General features: G+C 47.0%; 9 protein-coding genes across 9 annotated transcripts; 4 read left to right on the top strand and 5 right to left on the bottom strand. All coding sequences in view use genetic code 12, as the record gives it.

Moving 5' to 3' along the window:
- Window positions 1–842: 842 nt before the first annotated feature.
- AUR1 (inositol phosphorylceramide synthase) lies at window positions 843–2249 on the top strand (the record flags this gene model as incomplete). Its single annotated transcript, XM_025482518.1, has 1 exon — window positions 843–2249. One exon carries the CDS (start codon window positions 843–845, stop codon window positions 2247–2249), a length of 1407 nt encoding a protein of 468 aa, XP_025337136.1.
- Window positions 2250–2857: 608 nt separating this feature from the next.
- MRP17 (mitochondrial 37S ribosomal protein bS6m) lies at window positions 2858–3220 on the bottom strand (the record flags this gene model as incomplete). The annotated part of the gene is made up of 1 exon (XM_025482517.1): window positions 2858–3220. One exon carries the CDS (start codon window positions 3218–3220, stop codon window positions 2858–2860), a length of 363 nt encoding a protein of 120 aa, XP_025337135.1.
- Window positions 3221–4156: 936 nt separating this feature from the next.
- Window positions 4157–6328, top strand: CXQ87_004062 (uncharacterized protein; the record flags this gene model as incomplete). Its single annotated transcript, XM_025482516.1, has 1 exon — window positions 4157–6328. The coding sequence occupies one exon, from the start codon at window positions 4157–4159 to the stop codon at window positions 6326–6328; it is 2172 nt and encodes a 723-aa protein (XP_025337134.1).
- A 771-nt stretch (window positions 6329–7099) lies between these two features.
- MSH2 (mismatch repair ATPase) lies at window positions 7100–9959 on the top strand (the record flags this gene model as incomplete). Its single annotated transcript, XM_025482515.1, has 2 exons — window positions 7100–9894; window positions 9941–9959. The coding sequence occupies 2 exons, from the start codon at window positions 7100–7102 to the stop codon at window positions 9957–9959; spliced, it is 2814 nt and encodes a 937-aa protein (XP_025337133.1).
- Window positions 9960–9979: 20 nt separating this feature from the next.
- CXQ87_004060 (uncharacterized protein) lies at window positions 9980–18170 on the bottom strand (the record flags this gene model as incomplete). Its single annotated transcript, XM_025482514.1, has 2 exons — window positions 9980–10824; window positions 16703–18170. The coding sequence occupies 2 exons, from the start codon at window positions 18168–18170 to the stop codon at window positions 9980–9982; spliced, it is 2313 nt and encodes a 770-aa protein (XP_025337132.1).
- Window positions 18171–18750: 580 nt separating this feature from the next.
- MET16 (phosphoadenylyl-sulfate reductase (thioredoxin)) lies at window positions 18751–19494 on the bottom strand (the record flags this gene model as incomplete). Its single annotated transcript, XM_025482513.1, has 1 exon — window positions 18751–19494. One exon carries the CDS (start codon window positions 19492–19494, stop codon window positions 18751–18753), a length of 744 nt encoding a protein of 247 aa, XP_025337131.1.
- A 1759-nt stretch (window positions 19495–21253) lies between these two features.
- CXQ87_004058 (uncharacterized protein) lies at window positions 21254–22314 on the bottom strand (the record flags this gene model as incomplete). The annotated part of the gene is made up of 2 exons (XM_025482512.1): window positions 21254–21448; window positions 21475–22314. 2 exons carry the CDS (start codon window positions 22312–22314, stop codon window positions 21254–21256), a joined length of 1035 nt encoding a protein of 344 aa, XP_025337130.1.
- Window positions 22315–23302: 988 nt separating this feature from the next.
- CXQ87_004057 (uncharacterized protein) lies at window positions 23303–23968 on the top strand (the record flags this gene model as incomplete). The annotated part of the gene is made up of 1 exon (XM_025482511.1): window positions 23303–23968. The coding sequence occupies one exon, from the start codon at window positions 23303–23305 to the stop codon at window positions 23966–23968; it is 666 nt and encodes a 221-aa protein (XP_025337129.1).
- Window positions 23969–24194: 226 nt separating this feature from the next.
- CXQ87_004056 (ubiquitin-related modifier) lies at window positions 24195–24664 on the bottom strand (the record flags this gene model as incomplete). The annotated part of the gene is made up of 2 exons (XM_025482510.1): window positions 24195–24357; window positions 24384–24664. The coding sequence occupies 2 exons, from the start codon at window positions 24662–24664 to the stop codon at window positions 24195–24197; spliced, it is 444 nt and encodes a 147-aa protein (XP_025337128.1).
- Window positions 24665–25227: the final 563 nt, after the last annotated feature.

Below are 25227 nucleotides of genomic sequence, written 5' to 3'. Positions count from 1 at the left end.
TGATTGATAAGATCATCTAGACTGGCTTTCATGAAACTGTAGTGAAATCAGACATTTCTCTATATACTCCTCCGAAGTTCTGATTCTACAATAACACTTTAGGATCTGATGCCTGTCCCAGTTGTACCTTATCTATTAGCCCACCTTCATCCTACTGTGCCACAGATCAAGATATCCGTTTTGGGTGTCTCAGATAAGCAGCTTTGCATCAATTCCTTCTCTACAGCCAAGCCAATGACATCACAATGTTTCATCGGCATTGTCTAAGAATCACAATTTACAGTCTTGCTTAAAGTCAGGAAATGTTTCTTGGTCACTCCACAATTCCATAATGTCCGCTACAGAAATGAGACATTGTTTGCAGCCAAAAAAGCAACGACCAATTCGGCACACGCCTGAGTATTAAGGACCTTCTCGGTATTTCTCGAATATTCACTTTAAAACTTGACTTTGTAAGCTTTTCAAACGACGTCCAAAAATGACCACAAAAGCTAAGCTTTTCAAAACGGACTCCGTGGTTCAGCAACCTTGCGCCATCATAGAGATTGCTTCCTGCACATAAAGCCGCTTTCCCCTTAGTTTCCCCTAATTTACCCGTCCATAAGCAAGCCACCCGAGAATCTGTCTCCTAAAATAGTCTACATTCTGTCGGCGTCGGCCAGCGGGGGCTGGTGAAACGGGAAAAAAGCAATTTTTTTTTCGAGTCACGTGATGGCGCGTCACGCGATCGGCGCACAAATACCATCCTTCTCCTATCCACAAACTCCATCACCAACTTACTACTTCTTCAAAACAACCCCTTCACCCCTTCATACCCTAACGGCTTTAATACTGCTCCTTTGATGTCTGCAGTACTCCGCTCGCGGCCGCTCAGGAAGGCGGTGCGTCTTTTTCAATACCACTTCTTGCTGGAACAGCAGCAAGGCAACACTCTAGGTGACCTCGAATTCTCCACCGATGTCAAGCTTTCGTTTCAGAGGTTTCGCCTGAGACACTGGTCGTGGTTTGATATCGTCAACTACACCTTTTTGTCCCTGGTATTTTTGTTTGTTTACATCATTTTCCCGGCCTCGCTCTGGCTCAAAACACCAATCTTGTTACTACTTGTGGCTGCCGTGCTGGTGCCTGTGACCCAGCAGTTCTTTGTCCACGCGTTGCCCATCCTTGCCTGGTTGGCGTTGTTCTTCAGCGCGTCCAAGATCCCTCACTCGTGGAAACCGGCCATTTCTGTGAAGTTTCTCCCAGCTATGGAGACCATTCTCTACGGTGACAACTTGTCGAATGTGTTGGCCGAGATCAACCACCCCATTTTGGATATCTTGGCGTGGTTGCCTTACGGCATCATCCACTTTGCGTCGCCGTTCTTTGTGGCGTTGTTTGTGTTCCTCTTTGCGCCACCAACTTCCTTGCAGTCGTTTGGTTTCGCCTTTGGCTACATGAACATGGCAGGCGTGCTCTTCCAGCTTGCCTTTCCAGCTGCTCCTCCATGGTACAAGAACTTGCACGGCTTGGAGCCCGCCAACTACGCCATGGACGGCTCACCTGGTGGCTTGGGTAGAATCGACCAGTTGTTCCACGTGGACATGTACACGACAACCTTTGAGAACTCTCCATTGGTGTTTGGTGCTATTCCCTCGTTGCACTCTGGTTCTGCCGTGATGGATGTGTTGTTCCTCCTGTGGCTTTTCCCAAAGTACAAGTATGTCTGGTGGGGATACGCGCTGGTTTTGTGGTGGTCTACCATGTACTTGACTCATCACTACTTCATTGATCTTATCATGGGTGCCGTCATGTCTGTCATGATGTTCGCCTACGTCAAGTACACCACCTTGCCTGCCATCGACTACAACAAGTTCTGCAGATGGTCGTACACGTCTATCGAGTACTTCGACATCAAGAAGAACGACCCACTTGGCGCATACGCTGCTGTGCCTACTGAGGACCAAGAGAGCGGCCTTGGTCAAGAGCTGCCATTTGGCTACTTGAACCCATCGTACCTCGGCAACACTGAGTTTGAAATGACCACGCTTCCACGCTCGAGAGAGGCTTCGAATAGCCTGTCTAGATCCCACCTTGCGTTGGACCAGACTGCTGAGGACGCTGATACTGACAAGAGCACGAACCTGTCTATTTTCGATGATGAGCGTTTCGACGCTGGCACTCACATTAGTCAGGCCACTTCCAACACTTCACTCAACGACATGACTTCTCCTTCCGTGCCTTCTGCTTCGAAGAAGCTGGTGCGTTAGGCTTCTGCATTGCTTTTTTGCATCGCTGTTGCTCATTGCATTTAACCCGAACGACTCTGCGAGGTCTGGCAAGTCGTTCGTTGCTAATAGGACCTCCATGAATGCATCATTATTAGAATCCACCGCAAGCCGTAGCAACGCTGCTGTTAATGAATATCCTGTTAGATTTGACGTTGTAGAGGGAAAGTGCTCACCTATACGAGCCTCCGTAATACATTTGGATGGCTATCAGTGCTAGACCACGAACTCAAAAGTAAAGGGAGGATAAAGAATAGCAGTCAAATATGATTTTTTTTTTTTGCTTATCGACTTCTTATGGCGAATCGCTTCGTACCTCCTCCACCCTACAACCATCCAATTATGTTCCGTGTTCCCATATATACATGATGCCTGGCAGAGCCTAGGCATTAACACTCTAGTGCGTTGCTGGCATTCCAGCTCATCTTTCATTGACATGCTCATCTTCGTAGTCAAGCCATCCTCCTCTTGAATATGCATTGCTCATAGCTTATGGCTTCTTTAGGCATCATCAGCTTCCATCAGCACCCTTCAGTCGCAAACATCATTTGCCGTTGATGAACTTCTTACGCGTGATTTTCATCAGCCGCTTAGTAGGACACCTTGTTGAAGGCTCTCTCGAAGGAAGAGCCAGCGTTCAACAGTCTGCCCAAGTCGTTCTTGACAACAGAAGTACGCAAGATACGAGGGTCTCTTCTCATCGTACGCAAAAGCTCCGCCTGAACGGCCGCCGATGAGTCGAAAGTCATCACAAAGTGGTATCCCTGGAAGTGTCTTTCCTGATCCTTGGAAAGCACCTTGGGAAGAGGTTTGGGACCTAAACTAGTGATGCTGCGGACAACGCCTCTGTTATTGATGATAAGTTTTCCAATGGTGTGGGCGATTTTGGCCGCCTCCTTGTTGACGAGAAGTGGGTCGTTGATTCGTGCGATGGCAAAGAGTTCGTAAAGCATGGAGGTGGTTGTAGTTGAGATTGTTCACTTTCGCATCAACAAAATTTGCACCCACCATGTAGGTGCACCAGAAGGTGTGGAGGGAAACTGACGGTAGGTGGGAATTTTTGATTTTTGGGCATTTTTGGTAATTTTTCAAGAACGAGTTTGTTTTTTGGAGGAATTTGAAAAAAATCGTGACGGTGACGGCGGTTTTAGTGGAATTGTAGGTGGTTGTATGGTGAATGTGCCGTTCATAATCAAGTATTAGGGGAAGAGGGATTCTTCATTTGTATGTACCATATTGTGTTGCTGTGCTTTTCAGGGTATATAGAACCTTAAATGGAGCTATGTGGGTACGAATACATTTTTTTTTTTTTTTTTGTTAAATTCATCTGATTACATCAATCATCTTGTCGATAGTGATGGCTGCGAAATGGTGACACCGTTTGTCAGAAAAGTGTACTCAGATAGCTGATCTTTTATAGCTTTTCCCTTCTTTCATTTAGGATCTTTTGGGAAAAGACTGAAATTTCACTATTTGTTTTTGCTTCACGTTCATATGTGGAATGCGTTTCTGTCTATCACCTTCAATATTGACCTCCATAAACTTTGCAAAGTAAAGAAACACTGATAAAAAATTGAAAAACAGGTAAAATTACAAGGAATCAGCCTGAATCACTCCACCCAACCCTAATGCCTTCGGAGAACCCCTTTTCATCTCTACATCCCCATTTTACCGAACCATCCAACCCTCACTTTTACTATACTTTCCTAAACCAACGTAAGGTCACTCATGCCGTGACCAAAACTCAATTCTTTCCAAAAGGCCTCCAAATAAAATGACCTTGTGTCACGAAATATTATTATACCTGCCCGAACCACTCTCTACTCCAAAGATATCAGTACAATCATAAACCTCTCATTTCCACACAACTCATTTCCTAAACCCCAAAGATGTTACCATTGAAATGCTTCAGAGGTGACATTCACCTTAGCAAGGTCGCTAGAGAGTATAATCCCGGTGATACCGTCGATGGCATGTTCCGTTTGACTGCAAACAGGCCCTTCTATTTGAAGCACATTTACGCTGGATACACCTGCAAGTCCACAACCAGCTTGCTTAAGCAAGACCAGAAACTCTTTCTCAGTGGAGTTCAGCCCAAACTGATCCAAGGTGATGAAGACCACTACTTATTGAATTACGAAAATGAAGTCTTGACATTGCCCCATGAAGTCAAGGACAAGGAAAAGGTTGAGGTGCCTTTCAGAATCAAGCTTCCACGTTTAAGCCAAAAGTACGGTGCCTGTGACACTCACACATATCCTCGTCGGGATGGGCTTTTCGACCATGTTCCAGAACACCAGAGGATCCTTCCACCCAGGGCTAAGTTTAAGGTAAGCCAGAATACCATAATTGATGTCTCACATCACATCAAGGTGGAAGTGTGTGCTGTAGTTAATGGAAAGGAAGAATGGGATGAGGTGATTCAGCCAATGCCTTTTGAGCCGCTTCCAGACCAGGTTCCACGGAATTGGGACCATTTGACGAAAGATGAAGAGCTTCTTCCAGATATTCAGGAAAAAACCATGATCGCCAAGATCCAAGCGTCTTTTGGCACTGGGCCCCGAGAAATGGAGACAAAGCTTGCCATTCAATTCTTGGATCCCGGGCTCATAAACGGGCCGTTGGGACCTTCCAGAAGAGGTCTTATTTGCGACCACCCTTTACCGGATTTCATCAAGATCACCGTTGAGCTTCCCATAGAGGCTTTCAAGCTGAAGTTCCACGCGAGACCAATTCATATCATGGGAACCAGGGTTGTTCTGATGAGAGAAGCGACGATTATCGGTGGAATTCACGGAAAAACCGACAATCCTGGCGAATACTGCTATAAGAAGCACCGCAAGGTCTACTGTCTGTCAGCTATCGTGGGACAAAGGGGTTGCAAGGAGAAGGTACAACCGGAAATTATTGACAACAAGGCAGTCTTTGAGATTCCAAAACATCTTTTTGGTTTCCGTATTCCACGAACAGGTGAATCCTTGAAAGCGTGCAATTTCACCGTGGACTCAATCTTGACTGTGAGCATACAATTATTGATTGGGCACAATACCAAAATCGAGCTTTCGGAGCAGCTTCCGATCATGGTGTTAGTGCCGCCGAGTGAAAGAGCCAAGACATTCTTAGCTGGTAGGAATGGGCATCCTCAGTCCACCCACCAATATTCGACTTTCCTTGCAGGTAGGCAGCCCAAACCAATTCCGGTGAAGAAGGCTCCAGTGAAGGTTCCAGTAAAGAGGGAAGCTTCTAAGAAGGGCCTTGTTTCCACGCTTTTGTTGAAAGCCTTTCCGAGGTTAGCAAGTGGTCCACAAGTGGCCAAGACTGAGAACCAGGATGGTGAGACAAATGAGGATGCTGAACCCAAGGAGGAGGATGAGCCAAAAGACGATAGTGAGTCCAAGGGTGAGGACAGTGGGGAAGCATCCACCGAGGAGGCCGTACCAGAGGAGACCTCAGATTGTAGCCCTCATCCAAAGGAAACATCGGTCCTAAAGGACAATCCAAAGAATGAGACCTCTCCAAAGGAAGAATCTTCTCCAAAGGTTTCTAATCTAGAGAACCTGGCTTCGAAAAACGCTGAAAACCCAACCGAGAAGACGCCTCCAACTTTGAAGAGTACCGGACTCAGAAAAAAGGGCTTTCCATGGTGGTACTCTCCACTGAAGGAGGCTTCACCTTCTGAGAACAATGCAGATTCACGGGAAGCGCCTTTGACGAAGGACACCGCCATTGAAAGAAGCTCCAGTTTAGCCAACATGCTCAAGTTCTTCGAGAAGCTCAACCAGAGCAAAGACGATCAACTGAAGAATAGCACAAATGGTGAATCTACATCAGAGTCTTCGAGGCCGGAATCTCCAAAGCCGGAATCTCCAAAGCCGGAATCTTCAAAGCCTTCTAAAAGTAGCTCCGACGAGACGCTTGTGCAAGATGAAGTAACTGAGAATCCACCTTCTGAAAATACACCCTCTTCTGCAACTTTAGGAAGGAAGACCATGGAGTGTTCTCCCGGAAGCAGTTCGGAAAGTGACCACACAAAGTATACTGACTGCGCTGAACAATTCTAGAATGATGGGGATTATACTTATGAATAAATTGAGCTAGTAGAGCTTGTAGTTGAAGGAGAACTTTGTTGAATTCAAAACGAATGGTTTGAGCTAGCCGTGAAAGTTCTTCTAGCCGAAATAGAGACAAGCGGTTGCCAAGATCCAATTGAGCTCAGAATGGACGTTTTGAAGTTCTTGATACCTAGCCTCCACAAGTGACATAATGCAGAGTGAGTAGTGATCGTTACTTTAATTGGCCTGATAATATAATAATAGCTTTTATCAATTTGGCAAAGATTTATGTTTTTGCAACTCTTTACGGTGCATTGGCTCATGCGGTCATATATCCAAGTAGATCACTGAATAGACGATGTACGCGATAATGCAGCATCAACACATAGACGCAGATCAGAATACCCACGAAAGTCGAGTTTCAGAAATTACAGGAACATCACTGTAACGTTGCAACGAAAGCACCACTACAACATTGCAATTGAACAAAAATTCATTTTCACCAACTTTCAAAATCCAAGTCTAGGTCACATCTACTCACCTTCTTCAGTGAAGCACGCTTTTCGCAGCCACCGCGTATACGCGTTCACCAAACACCCCCCATCAAGATCCCAACCCATAAACGACAAAAAGTATAAATACCCCTGGATCCCCTCATCTTTTCTCTCGTTTTCTTTTTTCTCCATCCCCAAAAACCCCCCTTTGTGCAACCCTCCCGATCCGTGACACCTACATCTGCCGCACTGTTGATGATACGCGAACTACACCTACTTCTTCTTCATGTCGAGCAGCAGACCCGAACTTAAATTCAGCGATGCCGGCGACGAAAGGCTGTTTTATCGCCGTGCGGCTTCGCTAAAACCCGTTCCTGGAACCGTTCGTCTTGTTGATCACAGAGACTACTTTCTGGCCTGGGATGAGGACGCGGTTCTTATAGCAGACGCCATCTACAAGACCCAGCTGGTGGTCAAAACGCAGCAGAAGACGCGGTACGTGACCATCCTGACGGCTGTGTTTGCTCAGGTGGTGCGTTTTTGTGTTGATAGCGGACGCAAGGTGGAGGTTTACTCGAAACAGTTTGATTTGATCACCACGGCGTCTCCAGGTAATTTGGAGGGAGTGGCGAGGGAATATGGCGTGGAGGTCGAGAACCGTGACGGTCTGGCGCCCGTGGTGGCTTCGGTCCGCGTTGGCAAGCGTGTGGGTGTTTGTTTGGCGGATTTGCTGAACAGAACCCTCAGGGTGCTGGAATTTGACGATACGGAGTTGTACTCCAACTTGGAGGCAATGTTCTTGCAGGTGAGCGCCAGGGAGGTGCTCGTGCCGCTGGGATACGTAGACGATGCCAGTATGGCGAAGTTGCTCCAGGTGTTGGCCAAGATGGGCTTGGTGGTGCTGCCGGTAAAGCAGTCCACGTACTCGAAGGACGTCGAGCAGGATTTGGAGAAGATCGTGCTGGACGAAAACGTCGACAACAACATCGAGATGATCTTCGCCTCCAAGGGCATCAATTCTGCCGAATACAGCTTGTCCTTGGGCTGCTGCAACTCGCTCATCCAGTACCTCAACCTCCTTGGCGACGACCAGGCTCCTTTCTCCATCGACAAGTACAACCTCCACTCGTACATGAAGCTCGACTCCTCGACAATGCGGGCTCTCAACATCTTTCCTGCTGCGCTGGCGCTTCCAGGGCCCAAGGCGACGGTGGCCTCGATCTTTGACCTTTTGAACCGGTGCAAGACCGCTGCCGGTACCCGTTTGCTCTCACAATGGCTCAAGCAGCCACTCACAAACATGAGAGGCATCTCTGACCGTCACTCCTTGGTCGGCCATTTCATGGACGACACCTCCTTCCGTGTGTTCGTTCTGGAATGGCTTTCCCAGGTGCCTGATATCAAACGTCTTCTCAAGAAGATCGGCAATGGCGTCAAGAAGACCACAGGTGCGGAGAACAAGAAATTGGAAGATGTTGTCAGACTCTACCAGCTTGTGACCGTTTTGCCAGAGCTTGTGAATTCCGTGCAATCGTCTACTGACGGAGCTGAGGGCCTTAAAGACCTTTTGACTGCCGAGTGGCTCGAACCGCTCAACAAACACTATACTGCGTTGGTAAAATTCCAAGAGCTTGTGGAAACTACCATTGACCTCACTCCGCTTGAATCTGGCCACGACCTTCTACACACCGACTTCAACATAAAGCCCGAGTTTGACGAGCTGCTTGTGGCTATTAACGACAATCTTCAAGCTACGAGCCGCAAGATCAAGCAAATCCACCAAGAGGTGGCTGACGACCTTAATATTGACATTGAGAAGAAACTCAAGCTTGAAAAGCACCAGCAGCATGGCTGGTGTTTCCGTGTCACGCGTATCGATTCTGCCATCTTAAGAAACACCGGAGACCGCTACATCGAGCTTCAGACAGTCAAGGCAGGTGTATTCTTCACCACCAAGAACCTCCGCAGGTTGTCAGAACAATATAATGAGTACCTGGACGAATACAACTCTAAGCAGAAAGAGCTCATCAAGGAGATTTTGCTGATCACTTTGACGTACCAGACGGTTTTCATGCGTCTATCACTTGTGCTCAGCCATATCGATGTGCTTTGCTCTTTCGCTAACGTCGCCATCTTTGCACCTACCGCCTTCACCAAGCCCAAGCTTCACCCCATGGCTGGTTCAGCTGACTCTGAGGAATTCAAATCAAGAAAGATCTCCTTGAGAGAAGCAAGACATCCAGTTTTGGAAGTACAGGAGGATGTTAATTTCATTCATAACGACGTTATCATGGCAAGTGATGACAAGCCATTTGTGATTATCACTGGTCCTAATATGGGTGGTAAATCTACATATATCCGTCAAGTGGGTGTCATTGCACTTATGAGTCAGGTTGGTTCATATGTGCCAGCGTCTGAGGATGGTTCATCGCCGGAAGTGCCAATCTTCGATGCTATCTTGTCCAGGGTTGGTGCTGGTGACTCTCAGCTAAAGGGATTATCCACCTTTATGATTGAAATGTTGGAGACGTCGTCAATTCTCGCTACTGCCACCCACAACTCGCTCATCATCATCGACGAATTGGGCCGTGGTACCAGTACGTACGATGGTTTCGGACTTGCATGGTCAATCTCCGAGCACCTTATCAGTGAGAAGCGCTGCTTCACGCTTTTCGCTACGCATTTCCATGAACTCACAAAGTTGGCAGAGAAACACGAGGGAAAGGTTCAGAACCTACATGTGGTGGCCCATATCGAGAAGGGCGAGGTTGAGGATGATATCACGTTGATGTACAAGGTCGAGCCCGGTATCTCAGACAAGTCGTTCGGTATCCACGTTGCCGAGCTCGTGAAGTTCCCCACAAAGATCATCAACATGGCCAAGAGAAAGGCTTCTGAGCTCCAAAACTTGAACCCTGGTTCCGACGCAGACCCTTATGTGAGCAGCAAACGCACCAAGTGCTCGAACGAAGAAATCAGCGTCGGCGTGGAGAAGCTCAAGAAGATCTTGGTGGCCTGGAAGGATCAATGCATTGATCCAGAGACAAAGAAGTGCAAAGTGCCATCAGACGAGGCCGTGGCGTCGCTCCGCAAGCTTGTGGATGGCGCCGACGAGCTGAAGGACAAGTTCATACAAGAGGTGCTAGCTATGTTGTGAATAAAACGTCTATATAGCCTTCTTTTCCTGCTCTGCCTTCTTGAAGGCGACCAAGCCGTCAGCATCAATTAGCTGCACCACAGGCAAGCCTGCAATCCACCGGAACTCGTAGAAACGCTCAGTCTTTGTCAAGAAGCACCGGAGATACTCCTCGTACACAAGATAGAAGTACACACCGACACCGGTGAAAATGTGCCACCAGCCGTGACCTTCAAGCACAAAGCCGTAGGGCATGCCCCACTCTCTTCTGGTAGCTCTAACGTGGGAACAAAGATGGATATCGCAATTCCACAAAAAGTAGCCAAAGAGGAAATGCGCTATGCCCCAGAACATGGTTCTGTTGAGCTGGGCGGAGGCTTTGGCGTCGTGCACGTGCACCTTGGCCAAGGAGAAGGACTTGAAGATGATGCCAGCATTCAACAAGCCGTAGGCTGTCTGGTGGATTGTGGGGTTCTTGAAGTGCAAGTAGATCAACGTGAGCAAATTGGCGGCGGTGAAGATGCCCACACCCACCAAAATCTGGCCCTTGCGGTCCTTGAACTCCGAAAACACACTCCAGAAGGGGATACACGTGGCGTATATCATAGGGAGCTCATCCAATAACTGGTACTCGTACCGAAGGGTCATGTGAAAGCACCAGGACCCGACGCCCACGAGCATGAAGCCCAACGCCAGCAATTGGAAACGGAGCTCCAAGTGGTTTGTATGGGCGTGGAAGATGGCAAAAGCCGCCAAAGCAATGAAGACCGAGTTGGTGATGGTGTTCAAGGCCTCGGCAATAAAAGGCAGCACTACGTAGTTTTCCTCGCACCAGTCGATGGTGGACGTGGGAATGCCCAGAAGCCCTCGGCCTGCTCGGGCGGGTAGGGGATAGCAAAGGGAAGCATTTCGAGGAAAAAGAAGTGGTTGGTTTTGGATTGTAAAGTTGTGGTTGCAAGCAGACGCAAAGAGGAGCCGGCCGGTCCGAGCACGTGACCGCAGTATGATTACCATGCAGGATTTACCTGATGCTAGTAATCAGCGGCGCCTACAAGGGAGCTTCCAATCTGCGAGGTATAGATGGGGCGATTCTCGGGAGGGACGATTTTTTCCTGCAAATAGGCCCATTTCTGCAGATCCACGTGCACGGGCCGGGCGTTTGACGGCGTTTTTGCGGGCTTTTCGGCTCCCAGCAGCGGAAACAGTTGCGCCTTGGGTCGAAACGGTTTCTGTGTGGTGCTGCACGACGCCGCAGCTAAACAGCGGCACCTGCAGGTGTCAAGGAATAACCCCAAGCAGTAAACGAACCTAAAGGCAAAATAATTATGGGAAAGTGGGGCCTAAACCCGGTGGGGCAATATAGGCTTGTTTTGATTGGCTTTAATGCTGAGGTGTTGAGTTTTTCTGAAACAATGGCCCGGCATTGTGAGTGATCTCGGAAAAATGGCCAGAGCGGAAAATCCCTTGATGGGCTGGTTAAGAAAACTGGCGTGGCGAGATGGCGAGGTGTAATGTGGCGAGGTGTAATGTGGCGAGGTCTAATATAGCTCGCTTAGCTCGCTACGACGTTGCTGCACGGGAATTTTAAAAAATGGTGGTCCAGGCATTGGGGATCTCGGGTTGGATTATGTAGATTGAGAAGTGCGGTGGGCTAAATGATGGTTGGATTGGCTTGGTGGGTATTTTTGGTGGGTATTTTTGTTGGCGGGTATTTTTGCAATTGGGAGGTTTGGGGCCACCAGGGTGGAGGAGCTTGTGGAGGAAGTTGGCTATTGTTCGGTGGTGTAGGTGTAGAGACATGATGAGCAGGTGGTGGAGACTGAGGTGGTGTGGATCTGGATGTTTGTATTTTTTTTTTAACTGGTATCTCTCTATTGGTAAAAAAAGCATATATCTATAGAAACAACCTCCAATAAGATCTTAATATTCTTCACTTCACGAGACCTCAGGTCAGTTTCCGAACGTCTCGCCGTGTTTATCGACCCATAAGACATATCTGTCTTACGGCCTTCTTCAGCTGTTGCATGTTGGAGAGAGATGGATTCGTGGGTTTTTACGAGAGTTATGTCTGATTCGCTTGTAAGGGACTGGTCTGGTGCTTAGCGGAGTGATGGCTTGTTCTCAGTCGTAGAATCAACCATTGAGAGCATAAAGCAAGGATTGCAGATGCCTGTTACGGATTTTTGAGGTATGATTCTCCAATTGACTTCCGTTCATCTTTTGCTCATCTCTCTTTCGTGATAAATCTTGACTTGTTGGTGGCATAGGCTAATCAAAAGTAGAGAAGGATTGCGCTTCAATTGAGCTCTACTTTCGGTAAAAGGAGAGTTTTTCAAGACTTCTGTCATTCATGGGATCGAAACCAGCGTTTCGGGTATGAAACCAGCGTTTCGGGTATGAAACCAGCGTTTCGGGTATGAAACCAGAGTTGCTTCTCCTATAAGTCGTTCTATAGATGTGACGTGAGCAGAGCAACCCTCTCAGCAGCTTGAAGAATGGAAGTCATTGCAAGTGTATGTTATTGAGACTCATTGAATAATCAATAGATTCCTTGTCTTGGTGGTTTATGGCTCAATCTAGTACAGTGTAGGGCATCTGAGCCATGAGTTCTGCTTCCTCGAGATATAAAGGATCTGATCAAATGAGGCCAATATCAGGAAAGTGTATCTAAAGAAGTTTAGGTCCCTTCTTCTGTCCGAAAACTTGTGATTCTAGAAGAATGGCCTCCACTTCTGAGAAGTCAGTACCACCAGCCATTCAAAGCGACCTCGACCATCTAGAGATCATGAAACGACAAGCATCATGTCTTAAGCTCTAATATAGCCATTCTACTCGTGCTTCAGGCTTTTCCCTGGTTTCAGCCCATCTATGGCACTCCCCATACTACCACTCACCAAGACCCAACCCAGAACCACACAAAGCTACAAAATCGCCCAAAAAACAACACCAACCGAAATTGGCCACTTCCAAAATCCCAAAAATTCTAAAACTTTCCCAGAAATCTTCCCCTGCCATTCACACCCCCGGAAACCTCCTACCACAAGTACCGTCAATCCTCCGCGACTCACAAACCACAACCAAGAACTACTCTTCTTTCACGAAGATTCACCAAAACGCCCCGGGGACGTCGAAAACTTCCTTTTTCTGCTTCCACGACGCCCCCACAGCACTGTGAATCTTCTTTTCTCTCGGTCCGAAACTCCACAGTCCTCTTTACCTCTGGACTGTAACCGTCATTTCTACACAATGGTCCTGGTCTGATCAGCCAGGATCCAGACAGCTCGGCAAAAGTTTAAAGCCACTGTCTGATTGAGCTGTCTGTTTGAGATCCTGTCGCCAATTGTCACTAACGACGACGGGATTCCTATCTTCTGGGACTCAGATCCAGACTACAGATCACAAAGCCGAATCAGGGAACGGCAAGGTTGACGTGTCAGGCTGCTACGACACAGGGGCTCTTCTTCTTTGTGCTTATGGGATTCAAAATGGCTTTCTGGCGAATACCGCTTTGTGCTGTCTCTCCTAGGGAAAGTTGGCTTCTCCTTCTGTTCAGTGACCGTCTGGAGGGCACTTGGCCAGTGCCTGTAATGACGTCAAACTGCTCGGGAGGCACCGGCTTTGGATTTCAGGAACAGGAATTCGAAACCGCTGAAGCCGGTGCAATGCTTTCTGGACTACCGATCTGGTGAGGTTGTCCTCAAGGCAGAGCCGAATTGGGGAGGCTACGTGAACCTGTTGAAGCTGGAAAGCTGTTTTTTGGATTTCCTGCTGCCGTGGCAAAAGAAAAAGAACACCGGCGGGGTCTGCTGACCCAAGTCTCGTCGGTTTTGTAGGAGGATCTCGAGGTACCCGGGTTCCTCATGTATAGGTGTTTTCGCTGCTTTGCAGCTTCCACGTTGTGGATTTTGTTTCTGTCAGTTGGCCATGCTGGTGGAATCGTACACCGAAAGGCTATGGCTTCCCTGGTTTCAGGGTGTGGGTTCTGGGGGATTGGGTATCTGGGGATGATTTGCTTTAAGGACACTGATAAGGCAATGGAGACATACGATGTCTCAGGGTGGAGGGAGGACTTCCTGGCTGAACAAGACCACAACAGCCAGGTCGTAATTTGTGGTCCCTTCTTCGGAAGGAGGGTCGAGGGCTATGCTACTATTGGTGGGTGATCTCCTGGTCGACTAAGACCACGCTGGTCAGGAGTAGTATCTGCGGATACAGTGGTCCCTTTTTCTGGAGAAATCTGGGAAAAGGAGGGTCTGTGGGTTTGTGGGTATGTCGGATTACCAAAAGTCGAGGATATCTTCGGATTTCTTTGGCTTCAGGGCGGAGGAGGGTACTTCCTGGATTCGGTGACCACGCCAGCCAGGTAGTAGTGCTTTGGCACAGTGGATGCTCTTGTGAAAGCAAGTGCTGCTGGTTTAGAGAGATGGGGCTTCTTGGATTCAGAAAACCACTGGATTTGAGTCGCATTCTTCTGGAGGGCTGGTTTCCTCACCCTGGTGGCCGTGACAGGGTGTTGTACGGTGAATTTTTACCGAGTTGGTTATGGTCAATGTTGGAAAGACTCAGGTACCGGGTCTGGGGGTTTTGATGTCAGTTTGGTTGGTTGAGAACTGAAAATGGGTGTACTCCAGGGGTCAGCTGGATGCACTCAAAATTGGATTTGGTTTTGGGGATTTGTCGATTACCTGATTCGGCTTTTATCTGTGCAGCTCTTTCTGGGAGGAAATGATGGTATCAGATGTGTTCATCGTCTCCAAGGATGTCAATATGGGACGAGGGGCACATCGTGAAAAAGGAAAAGTGACTCTTCTCTTTCCTTCCGCGTAAGTCTATGCGGTTTTTTTTTTTTTTTTTTTTTGTTTTTTGACTTTCAGTATATAGTGAGACCATGGGGCCCCGAGGGCCTTGATCTTTACCTTAAAGTATGGTTATGAGCGCGCGGAACTCATGCAACTAGTATGCTAGATTATGCGCGATAAAAGCAATATGCACCCTTATCTATTGTATTATGTTGTAGTCGCAGACAATTTATCCAGGAATTCAAAGACAGGAAAGCAAGACCGAGACTCTTTAACTCTTAAACATGCTACTTAAAGCTCGACTTCTGTTGATGGCTTTATCACCCTGTGACTTCCTTCATCTCAATCAAAGATATTCGAAAACTAATTCAAACGCTCTTTCGTCTTTAGGTAATAGAATCGTGTGAAATGGGCTATGAATAGCAAAGATAAATCGACCGCATTTGCTGCTGATATATGATATGAAATGAAAGAACTCTCTGGAATTTGAGGCAGGAGTAATTGATTGAGATGCTTACGCTCTAAACATTGAAAACAGGAAGCGAGTTTAGCTGTCTTTCTTGTTTGATAGCACTCATAGTCAGAGTACCTTACTACCTTTAATCATGATACTCTTTCACATAATTTGCTAAGAACAACTTTGTTCAATCTCTATAATAACAATTTCCAACCGACTCTTGTACGCAACTTTGACTTTCAAAGGGGGGACCCTTACAAGGTGATTAGATTTGACAATTCGGCAATTTAGGATTCAGCGGCACGGGCTTTATGACCGAAACCCCAGATTTTTGGGTGGTATGGATCTTTATAAGCCCTCTAGAGCACATAATCCAGAAATTCAAAGTATAGTAATAATGATAGTTCATTTATAGATCTGTGCTCGTCGAATCAGTCGCCAAATATCGAAGCAGTAGTAGTCGCATAAGCTGAACATCTTTCACTAATAGAGGAAAGAGGAGGTAGATACTATCATCTTTTAGTTACAGTTCTTTTGAGGAATATTTTTTAAGCAGTCAAGTATTCAATGTATCACCGCTGACTCAAAGTCCGGAAATGGTTGCAAAAACGCACACACGTACCATTTAGAGCAAGGAAAATGGCAAATAAAATGCTTAACTATTGTTTAGTAAGCAAAAGAAACATTTCTAGCTGAGATTGTGAACATGCGCTCGAATGAGTATGAAGATTTCGCCAAAGTCATACGATAAAAGGTGCTAGCGACTTCTAATCTTACTCATTATAGAGCCTAATAGACTAGCTATCTGTCAATACCACTTTTAAGTTATGTGGCAAGTATCAGGAAGATTTCTACATTTCAAATATGGAAATATGCTTGCTCAAGGGGGGACCCTTAAAATCAGTAACTTTTGGAATTTTTGAAAAAACGGTTTGGGATGTCCGGGTTTTATGACCAAAACCCCAGATTTTGAGGAGGTATGGGTTTTCTTAAGGCCTATAAAGTCACCTAAATCCCACCTGATGAATCATAGGAATTTAATTATTGAGTAGTATCAAACATAATGATCGTTCATTTGCTTTTATTTATCTTTTTTCTATAAAAACGGGTCATGTGGTGGGGAAACTTCTATCGACTCTAGATAGCTCCCTCAACCAATACAACCAATCCGCCAAACATCTTATTTAAAGACACTGTCCTCTACAATTACACAAGAACGGTAAGGCTATTGCACGATATTTTCATTTGAGCTCGAAAAAAGAACTCCACCCCTGTATCTCATCTAAATTCCCAACTCAATACTAGCTAAGGATGTATTCCTTCCACGAAGTACAAACCCTTTATTCCCGGTTTCAGGGAACTTCCGTCCAAACAAGCCAGCATTCTTCACCCTCTGGCCTTGTCGTATACGCATCGGCCATGGTCATGATCCCCTTTCCGAAGAAGTATCATAACTCTGATACCCTAGAGGAATCGAATTCGTATTTTTGGTGGCACTTCCAGAGCACCATTCACGATCAATGCTAGAGTGGAAACGCCAGTACATATTGGCACAGGCTAGCTTCATTTCGGTGACGGCCAAGTTCATGCCAAGACACATACGGATTCCCTTTCCAAAAGCGAAAACGTATTTGTTCATGGTTTGGATTCTGGCACTGTAATCTTCGTATTTTTCGTGTTCTCCTTGAAGCCACCGTTCGGGAATCCACTCGTCCGGCTGTGGGAAAATCAGCTCTACTCTGTGCATCGAATAAGGCTGACAGGAGATTTCCGTACCCAGCGGAATTCTCACACATTTGCCGTTGATGGAGACTTCATAGGGTCTTTCTGTGACCCTAGGTTCTGAACCTGGAATAGCGGAATGCGCTCTCATGGTTTCTTTTAGCACGGCATCAAGGTAGGGAAGTCTTTCCACTGCCTCTATGTCGTCCACGATTTGTGGGAACGCTCCCGTGCCGAAATTACCCCTTATTTCGTTTCTGAGCCGCTCTTGTCTGTTTTTGTTGATGTCCCTGGAAAGCTGGAAACAGAGGTATGTCATCAGCACTGCTGTGGTCTCATGACCTGCAAAAAGGTTATCTGTAAGCAAAGAATAAGCATCTTTTCCACGAATGCCACTTTTCTTCAACGCCTCTAGTGTCGTCAAATTCACGCCTGGCTGTTTTATCGGGACATTGGCCTCAGCCTGGTTGTACAAGTCCATCTCAAACTTGTCACAAACTTCCACATCCTGGAGAATCTGTTTCGTAGCTGCAAACCCCCAGAACCACGGCATTCTCGTAGTCCAAAACCCCATGGAGGAGATGTTCCGAAAAGAAGCCACGATAGGCCGTTTTTCAGGTTTTTGAAGAAGATCAGTGCTGTTCTGCAACCCGACCTCAAACCCACTCACGGCATCCATTGCCAAAGCAGCAAAAAGCGTGAAAACGTCCACCAGGCTGCCCCTGTTCCGCTGCAAGTCCTCCATCAAAAACGTCACCTTCTCTATCAAGTTCTGGCGGTTCACGTTCTTGAGTACGGCTCCTTTCAGGTACAAGTTCTGGATGATCTTCTTGAGCCGGAGATGTTCCGGGTTTGTCAAGGTGCTGAACACGTTTTTGCGGTTCCCGTGGTTCAGAAAGTTCTCGTAGAAACGCAGCTTGGGCATGTTTTTCGTGTAAATGTCCGTCAAGTACTTTGGGTCTCCATTACAGGAGACCATATTGGGAGCCAAAATGACCACATCACCGTACTCAGCGTGCCACCGGTGTGTCTTAGTCACGAGACTGGCACCCCAAGACGCCTTCATAAATGGAATCTTCAGCACCCTGTTCCAATAAGGCCCTGGAACGTGTCTCAACGGAGATATCAAGAATGGGTGCAAAACGAAGGTATGCAACACCAACCACACTAGCAACACCGCACAGACGTGCTCCTGGTGATTGGCCACAGAGCTATATGCATATATCAAGGCTTCTTTGATCATGGGTGAGAAATGAGCGTAGACGAGTGTTTAAATATGAATTGTCATGGTTTGACACATGCATTCCGCATTACCGCGATAGGCTATGATTCCGTTATCCGGGGTTTAGCGAGACCAGCGGGACGACAGTGCAGATACGTGGCAGCAAACTAGGTAAACCGTTCAGGAATTGGTAGAAATGGTATACATTTGAAAACTGGGCCTCGGCGATAGGTGCAATTCCGTTGATGTGTCACTGGTTCCATGCGTCTTATCTATGCGCGGAACCTAAGCCTAGGTATGTGAGAGATATTATATCGGATGGTTTAGAGCTGCGTTAGACGCACAGGGGAGAATAGTACTGGTGGACACGGAATAGCGGAATTGGAAAGTTGCCCTACTGGTTGGGAAAATGCTTGGAGCCATTGATCAACAGCCCAGAAGCAGAAGCCTACACAGCATACATGATGAACCTTCAATTCCCCATTTAATGTCTGAAAGCTTGAAAAATCAACTCAGTGCCATCTTCCCCTACGGCGCCCCCGTCTGAAAACTACCCCTACACCACCTCCCTCTATAAAGTGTATTAATAAATACCACCCAGCTAGGCCTGCGAGCTGGAACTGGCCAAGTACTGAGCAAAACGGGACGTTTCATGAATGCCACATTCCGTCTTGGTCTTGCCCTTCCATCTGCCCGACCTCTCGTCCTCTCCTTCCGCCACCGCCACCGTCAGGTGCCAGTCGCCAATCAGCTTGTATCCCAAATCAAGCAATTCGTTGTAAGGAACGTTGTTTTCCGTGATGTACGCCTTCACCTGGGCAAAGTCCCAGTTCCACAATGGGTTGATTTTGATAATTCCGCTCAGCTGCTCCACCTCAACCACAGGCAAGGCAGCACGGGCTCCTCCTTGGGACTTTCTGCGTCCTGTAAGAACGGCATTCACGCCGAGCTCCTTGTAGGCTCTTTGGGAAGGTTCCACCTTGACAAGAAAATCGTAGAGATCGTCGTTGCGTTCCCAAAGCGAGTCGCCGTGCTTCTTGGCGAACTCTTCCTCGTTTCCCACATCCTTGGGTTTGTAGATGTGCAACTGTGGATTGTACTTTTGCTGCACTTTTTCCACCAACTCGTAAGTCTGCGGGAAATGGTGCAAGGTGTCGATGAAAATGAGATCCACGGGCTTTGTCTTGGAAATCATGTCGAGAATCACCAACCCAGTGAGTCCAAAAGCGGTGGTTTGGTATAAATGGGGGAAGGTCACGGCGGCCCACTGGAGCACCTCCTGCGGCGAGAGCTGTACCAACGTTTTATTCAAATGGTCTATGTGTTCCTGGGATAGCGAGATCATTCTGGAGAGTGGGAGAAGAGCCTTTGACTAATCCAAACCTTTGGATAGGTTCTGGAGTAGGCAGCACAAGTCACGTGGGTTTTTGCAATCGAGCCGCATCGTTGATGCGCACGTGACACAGCACGTGTGTCACATGACACATCACGTGATATGTATCTATTTGCAATTTTTTGTTTTTTCCCGAAATTCTCTCCTTTGGCAGCCGTTGTGTCAAATTTCGCCTTCCATGCCCCGATTTGCCCGTCACGCGCCACAGTGATAAGTCCGAAGCCCATTCTGTCATTACGAGCCGGCTCGTAAATACCGTACAGTACCGGAGGGGACATAGCCATATGACACCCGTCGGAAGCACTTGCTTAGCCAGCCGCGTGCGTGCAGGACATGACGTCGTGGATTGGCTCGTAAATGGCTGCAAACGAACATAAAAAGGAGAGCTTGCGCCGTTTTACCGATTTTTTAGTTTTTTGCCAATGACTGAAATAGCACAAGTTGACGAGGCGCTAGAAGCGTTCAAGCAGTACCTATATGAGTTAGAGCAGGCCGTCCAGAGGCAGGTTGATCGAATGCTGCTTCCCCTAGGCCAGCGGGCTGGTTTATGATGATATGATGAATCAATAATGTATGTTGGACGATTCAATTTGAACAAATGGGCAAATTTGAATAAATGAATGAATTTATGAATTTGGAGTTTTGGGGACTAGTGTAGGAGGTAGGCCTAGGCTTGTTTCGTAGTGAAACAGGGGGATCGGTTTTCGGTGAAATTTGTGGCAGACGGGAATGAAAAAGGGGTCGAAGGAGTAGAATGACGTTTTCCTGAAATTGGGTATTCAGGCAAATCTGCCGGTCCGAAGTAGCTCTATGTCTACAGATAATAAGGTAACAAAGCATTAGATTTGCGGTCAATCAATGTCTGCAGTTTCCAAGGATTTCAACAAAAGTTGGCCAGGAATCAAATAATGAAAAATCATTCAAAGCCAATTTCCGACGGCGGGAATGGAGGTGGAGTATTCGGAGCAAGGCCATCATTAAACCGAGCATGTGGCTCTGATCTGCAAGGGTCCTTGTGTTATTTTTTAGAAAAAGCTAATGCTGTTTAGTTGCTCACCGTTGGCCCTTTTGGCATTCCAAGGTGCTTACTTTGTCTTTGTGAAGCTCCCGCCATGTTCATTGTGAGACATCACCGACTATTGTTGATATACGAGGTTTGATTGCGATTTACTTTTGGGGGTGTTTGAAGTCGAAGAAGTGAATTGACCCTCTGAAGCCAAATTCCAGGATACCTGGAGCTGTCTAGAAAAACTCCGCTGCTTTGGGAACCGGGATGGAGGGGAATAAGCCTGAGCTTATCAAATGCACCGTTGCTTCAATGGCTATTGTACTGGGCTATAGTTGCACGCTAGGTGCACAAATAAGCTTCAGCAGTCGGATTACTGCCAGTTCCGTCTGTAGTGTCAGCTTAGTCTTTATTGTCCGTCTACTTGGCGCTTAGATGGATCAGGAAACCAGCAATCCTCCAGGAATGCCCCTGGTTGACTGAATGCCCCTGATTGACTTTTCATGTACTGTGGCTGGAGCTTCTGGGACCCAATCAAATCTTTTTATTTTCAAAAAAAAAAAAAAAAGGGGAAAAAAAAAGAATAACCTCTTTTTAAAAGCTCAGTCCTTGCACCTTCTCAATCCAAACCTACTCCTCCTACTACATCGCATTTTCAATTTTATTTATTTTTTTCTTCTTTTTATATATTTTTTCACCGTAGCCTCAAAAAGCCTTGTGGTAGATGTTGAAGTCACCCGTCTCCATCGTACGGATGTCCCAGAGAGGATTGGCATCTCTGTAGTTGGGAAGAGGACTGGTGGGTTCAGGTAAACTGAAGTCCGTCAACAACGGAATCCACGTGGTCTTGCGGCGTTTCTCGAAAGTAGGCTCGACGTGAAGAACAGCAAATGGGTTCTTCTGGGAAGAAGGTCGAACCGAGAAACGGCCGTCTTTCTATGGAGCGTCTTCTTGAACCGCTTGAAACGGGACTTTTCCATAGAATGCATAAGCGAGACCGGCTTCTTGGAAGTCTTGCCACGAGGAGGCTTGGTAAGCTCTTCAAAGTCCTCGGCGGCGGTTTCATAGACGGACTCGTCATCGGAAAGGCTGCCACAGTCGAAAAAACTGTCGCCGGAGAAGCTGCTTTCCGAAACGTCCTCTGAAACGTTTGCATCGTTTGAAACGTCGTCTGAAACATCGTCCTCCAAGTAGCTGACACTGGCAATGGAACTGGGCATCGAGACAGCCTCGGCGTTTTCCAAATCGACATCCTCCAACCAGGCTCCAATAGCCTCGGGGTTGAAGATTCTTTCGTGGTCGACGTAAAGATCCTCGAGTTCCTCTGGGTCGCTCAAAGCAACAACTTGAGCAGAAGGAACATCGGTCTTGGAAAACTGGGGAAGGTTTTCATGCTGATTAGCATTGTGGGAGCATCGGGGCTCCTGAGAAGCAGTGGTAATTCCTTCAATCAATGAGGAGCCACTGCTACCCTGAAATTCGGTAAATCCAGGGTAAGGGTTGGTCTTGCAGCCTTGGTAGCCACAAAGAGGGTCTGAATAACCCTCAACGAGTAAGTTCAGACCTGCTGCAGCCAGGCAGACCAAGTTGTGGTGGTGGTTGGTCGAACACTGTGGGTTCTGGACCTGAGGGTCCTCCGTGGAGGAGCCTTGCTTGAAGATAAAGCGCTCAATGGTTTCTGTGAGAGCCTTGAAGTGGGCTCTGGTAGTCTTTTGTTGCATCATGTTTGAAGTTTGAGTCTCTGTAACGTTTGCAAAAGCTGACATATGGGGAAGTGTGGTGGGATGAAGAAGAAAAATGTGGGAGGATGGCCCTCTATTTATGCTTCGACGGGTGGTCGGTGGCAGGAGGCGTCATCGATGGTTGCAAACTGGAAACTCCAGCGGTGAATTATTTTTTAGCGAAGGAGGGTGGAGTTATTGTCTGGAGGAGTTTTGTAATGGTAAAGTAGGGGTTTTACTAAGAGAAATAAATTGATAGAATTGCATGAAAGCCCTGGTTTCTGGCTTCATTTTGATGTCGATAATTTATGAATAGGTGTATTGTAGAGGTGGTAGGTGAACATTGAAGTTGGAAAAACTTTGTTCCATGTACAAAATTTCTGGCCAAAAATGACGCCTTGGGAAGTGCCAAAATCGTGCAATTCTTCCAACGCCTTCTCTGGAGAACGTTTCTTTCAAGTCATGGCATTCATTTTATTATTTGTGAACCGAGACAGTCATTCAGATAGCCCTAAGAGGCATGTCTAAAACTTTCTTCGCATAATATGTCACGCATACCTTAGAGTTGCAATTTTGTAGTCTAATTCTTCCCCCTAAGATGAATATCTATCAAAGGTAACTTTACTTACGTACGAGAGAACTTTCCGCTCGCATATTACACTCTACAGGGAAGTTTGTGGTTAGAGATGAACTTCTTGTTTTCAAACACTGTAACAGAGGGCATATTGGAGGAATCAGAAAAGATATACATCCAGTAAATTCGAACAGCCTAGTAATTTTCAGCTACAGGAGGAAGACGAGGTTTTGCAACCGTTCTCTTAGAGCGAACGCACATTACAACAAGTTGTACCAAGTAAATCGTAATATACTACTCCTTTCAAGAATTTGAATTTGACCTTAAAATTAGAAGCTCCGACCCTAAATACCTCTTACCACCCCATCACGTTCTTTCCATACCATGATGCTAGTACTTGGTGTACGGATCTGTCACATACTTCTGTACCACAATCGCCTTCAGGTTGTACTACCCAAGATGACCATTGAAAACAGAGATGACGCGTTTGCAGGGCTTATGAAAGACCTCAATATTGAGGTCCAAGATTACAATCATAACGAGCTCTCCAAATTGGACTACCAACGTCTCGCTGGGTTGAAAGACGAGGTGGAGGTGCTGCTCACTTCCCTATTCGACACGCTAAAGCACCGGTACAACTGCGATATGGAACTGCCGCTTGTGATTGACGGATTTCCTCGTGGCGACATTGACGTGCTAGCTGTCAGACTTATCAGAACCAAGATCATTCGTCTACGAAACGATCACAAGTGCATTCTTGGACTTCTTGAGGAGCAGTTGATCAAGCAGCTTCAAGCTGGAAGCGGGGGTGCCCCTGAAGCTCAATCTGCTAGAGTTGCCCCACAAAGAATCATTCCGTTTGCCTTGGTTAAGAGCGTCGCAGATAGCAGCCCAGCACAGAAGTCTGGGTTGCAAGAAAACGACAAGATAGTCGTGTTTGGCGAGGACGTCCACGCGGGAAACCACAATAGATTGAGTGCCGTGGGTAACAAGGTCAAAGGCAACGTGGGCAAGGAGATTGTCGTTGAGGTACTTCGAGGACAGAACAGGGAGACGCTCATTTTGACGCCTACGCCAGACTGGCCCGGCCAGGGCCTTCTCGGGTGCCACATTGTGCCTTACTAGTTGGGCCTCTAGGCTGAAGAATGGGAGAATGGCTAAAAGGCATTTATAGACAATGGACAGGGACGGACTCTGATGGACTGTAAGCTAAGTACACTGGAAAGGACATTTACCTATGACTCGATTCATATGGCTCAATGAATAAGCATTGATGTACAAGCGGAGTGACCTCATTATATTCAAGTGGACATGTAGCACCAAGCTTCTCGTCTCGAACCCATGAGGCACCTCAACCGTTGGCCCTTCGAAGCAGATCAGCAAAACGTTGTTCTTCAAATTCCTCCAAAACCACCATTTCATTGAAAAGAATTTCATCATTCTCTTCAGCTTCTTCATCATTCTCTTCAGCTTCTTCATCATTCTCTTCAGCTTCTCCACCCTGATCACACTGCCTCATCAACCTCCATGGAGAGTAGACGTAAACGTAAACACATCGCCAGACTCCACAACATAGTCCTCCTTATCCTCAAGCTCCCAGTCAGTATCGTTGATCAACACCAAAATGCCTGGTCTGACCGTTCCTTCCTCAATAAAGACAGGAATGTCTTTCTCGTGCTCGATGATCGTTTTGGTGATATGGTCAATGACGTCTTTCATGGTGGCCTCGCCCTCTTCTAAAGGAAGAGACAAGCGATGCTCTCTGACTTTTCCAGAAATCACGTCGAGGCCGCCGAGAAACTCTACCTTTATCTTGATCATTGGAGATGGATGAGATGGAAAACGCGAACACTATGTAGATCGATGAGTGGAGCAGAGTACAGATGGGGAGTTGATTACAGTAAATATTGAAAAGTGTGATTACAGCAAATTTGGTGAAGCTCTTAAAATAAAGCTTTCTTATTTCGCCAACGAAATCTATTACACCCTTCAGTTCATTTTGCCGGTTTTCCAGCAACTCCTCGATGAACCCACCGGCTAGTGGCTGCGAAATGCACCCCGTGCAACAGCCCGTCTATACCCCAAACAAGGATCAATGACCTGATAAGGAATGTGTCAAAACAAATTCTCCTGCCCTGAAAAAGCCTCCTCCAGTTGCACTAAGCAGCCCTCTGCAAACTCCCGCCCACATTCCTAACTGGTCTACATCAGCCTCGATTTCCCCGATTCTCTTGGCTTTTCTTATTTGAATATCCATGCTGGCTTTCGTAAAGAATGATCATCTATCTCCAGGCGCAGCTGCTGCTCCCACGGGGCAAAGGTCTTGGCGAGGCTCTTTTCGAATTAGGTTTGGCTGAAAGGGCCATGAGGAGTTGCCGACGGGG

This window comes from Candidozyma duobushaemuli (assembly GCF_002926085.2).
Source record: "Candidozyma duobushaemuli strain B09383 chromosome Unknown D_B09383, whole genome shotgun sequence".
Taxonomy (NCBI): Eukaryota; Fungi; Ascomycota; class Pichiomycetes; order Serinales; family Metschnikowiaceae; genus Candidozyma; species Candidozyma duobushaemuli.
This window is presented reverse-complemented; position numbering and strand designations above follow the sequence as displayed.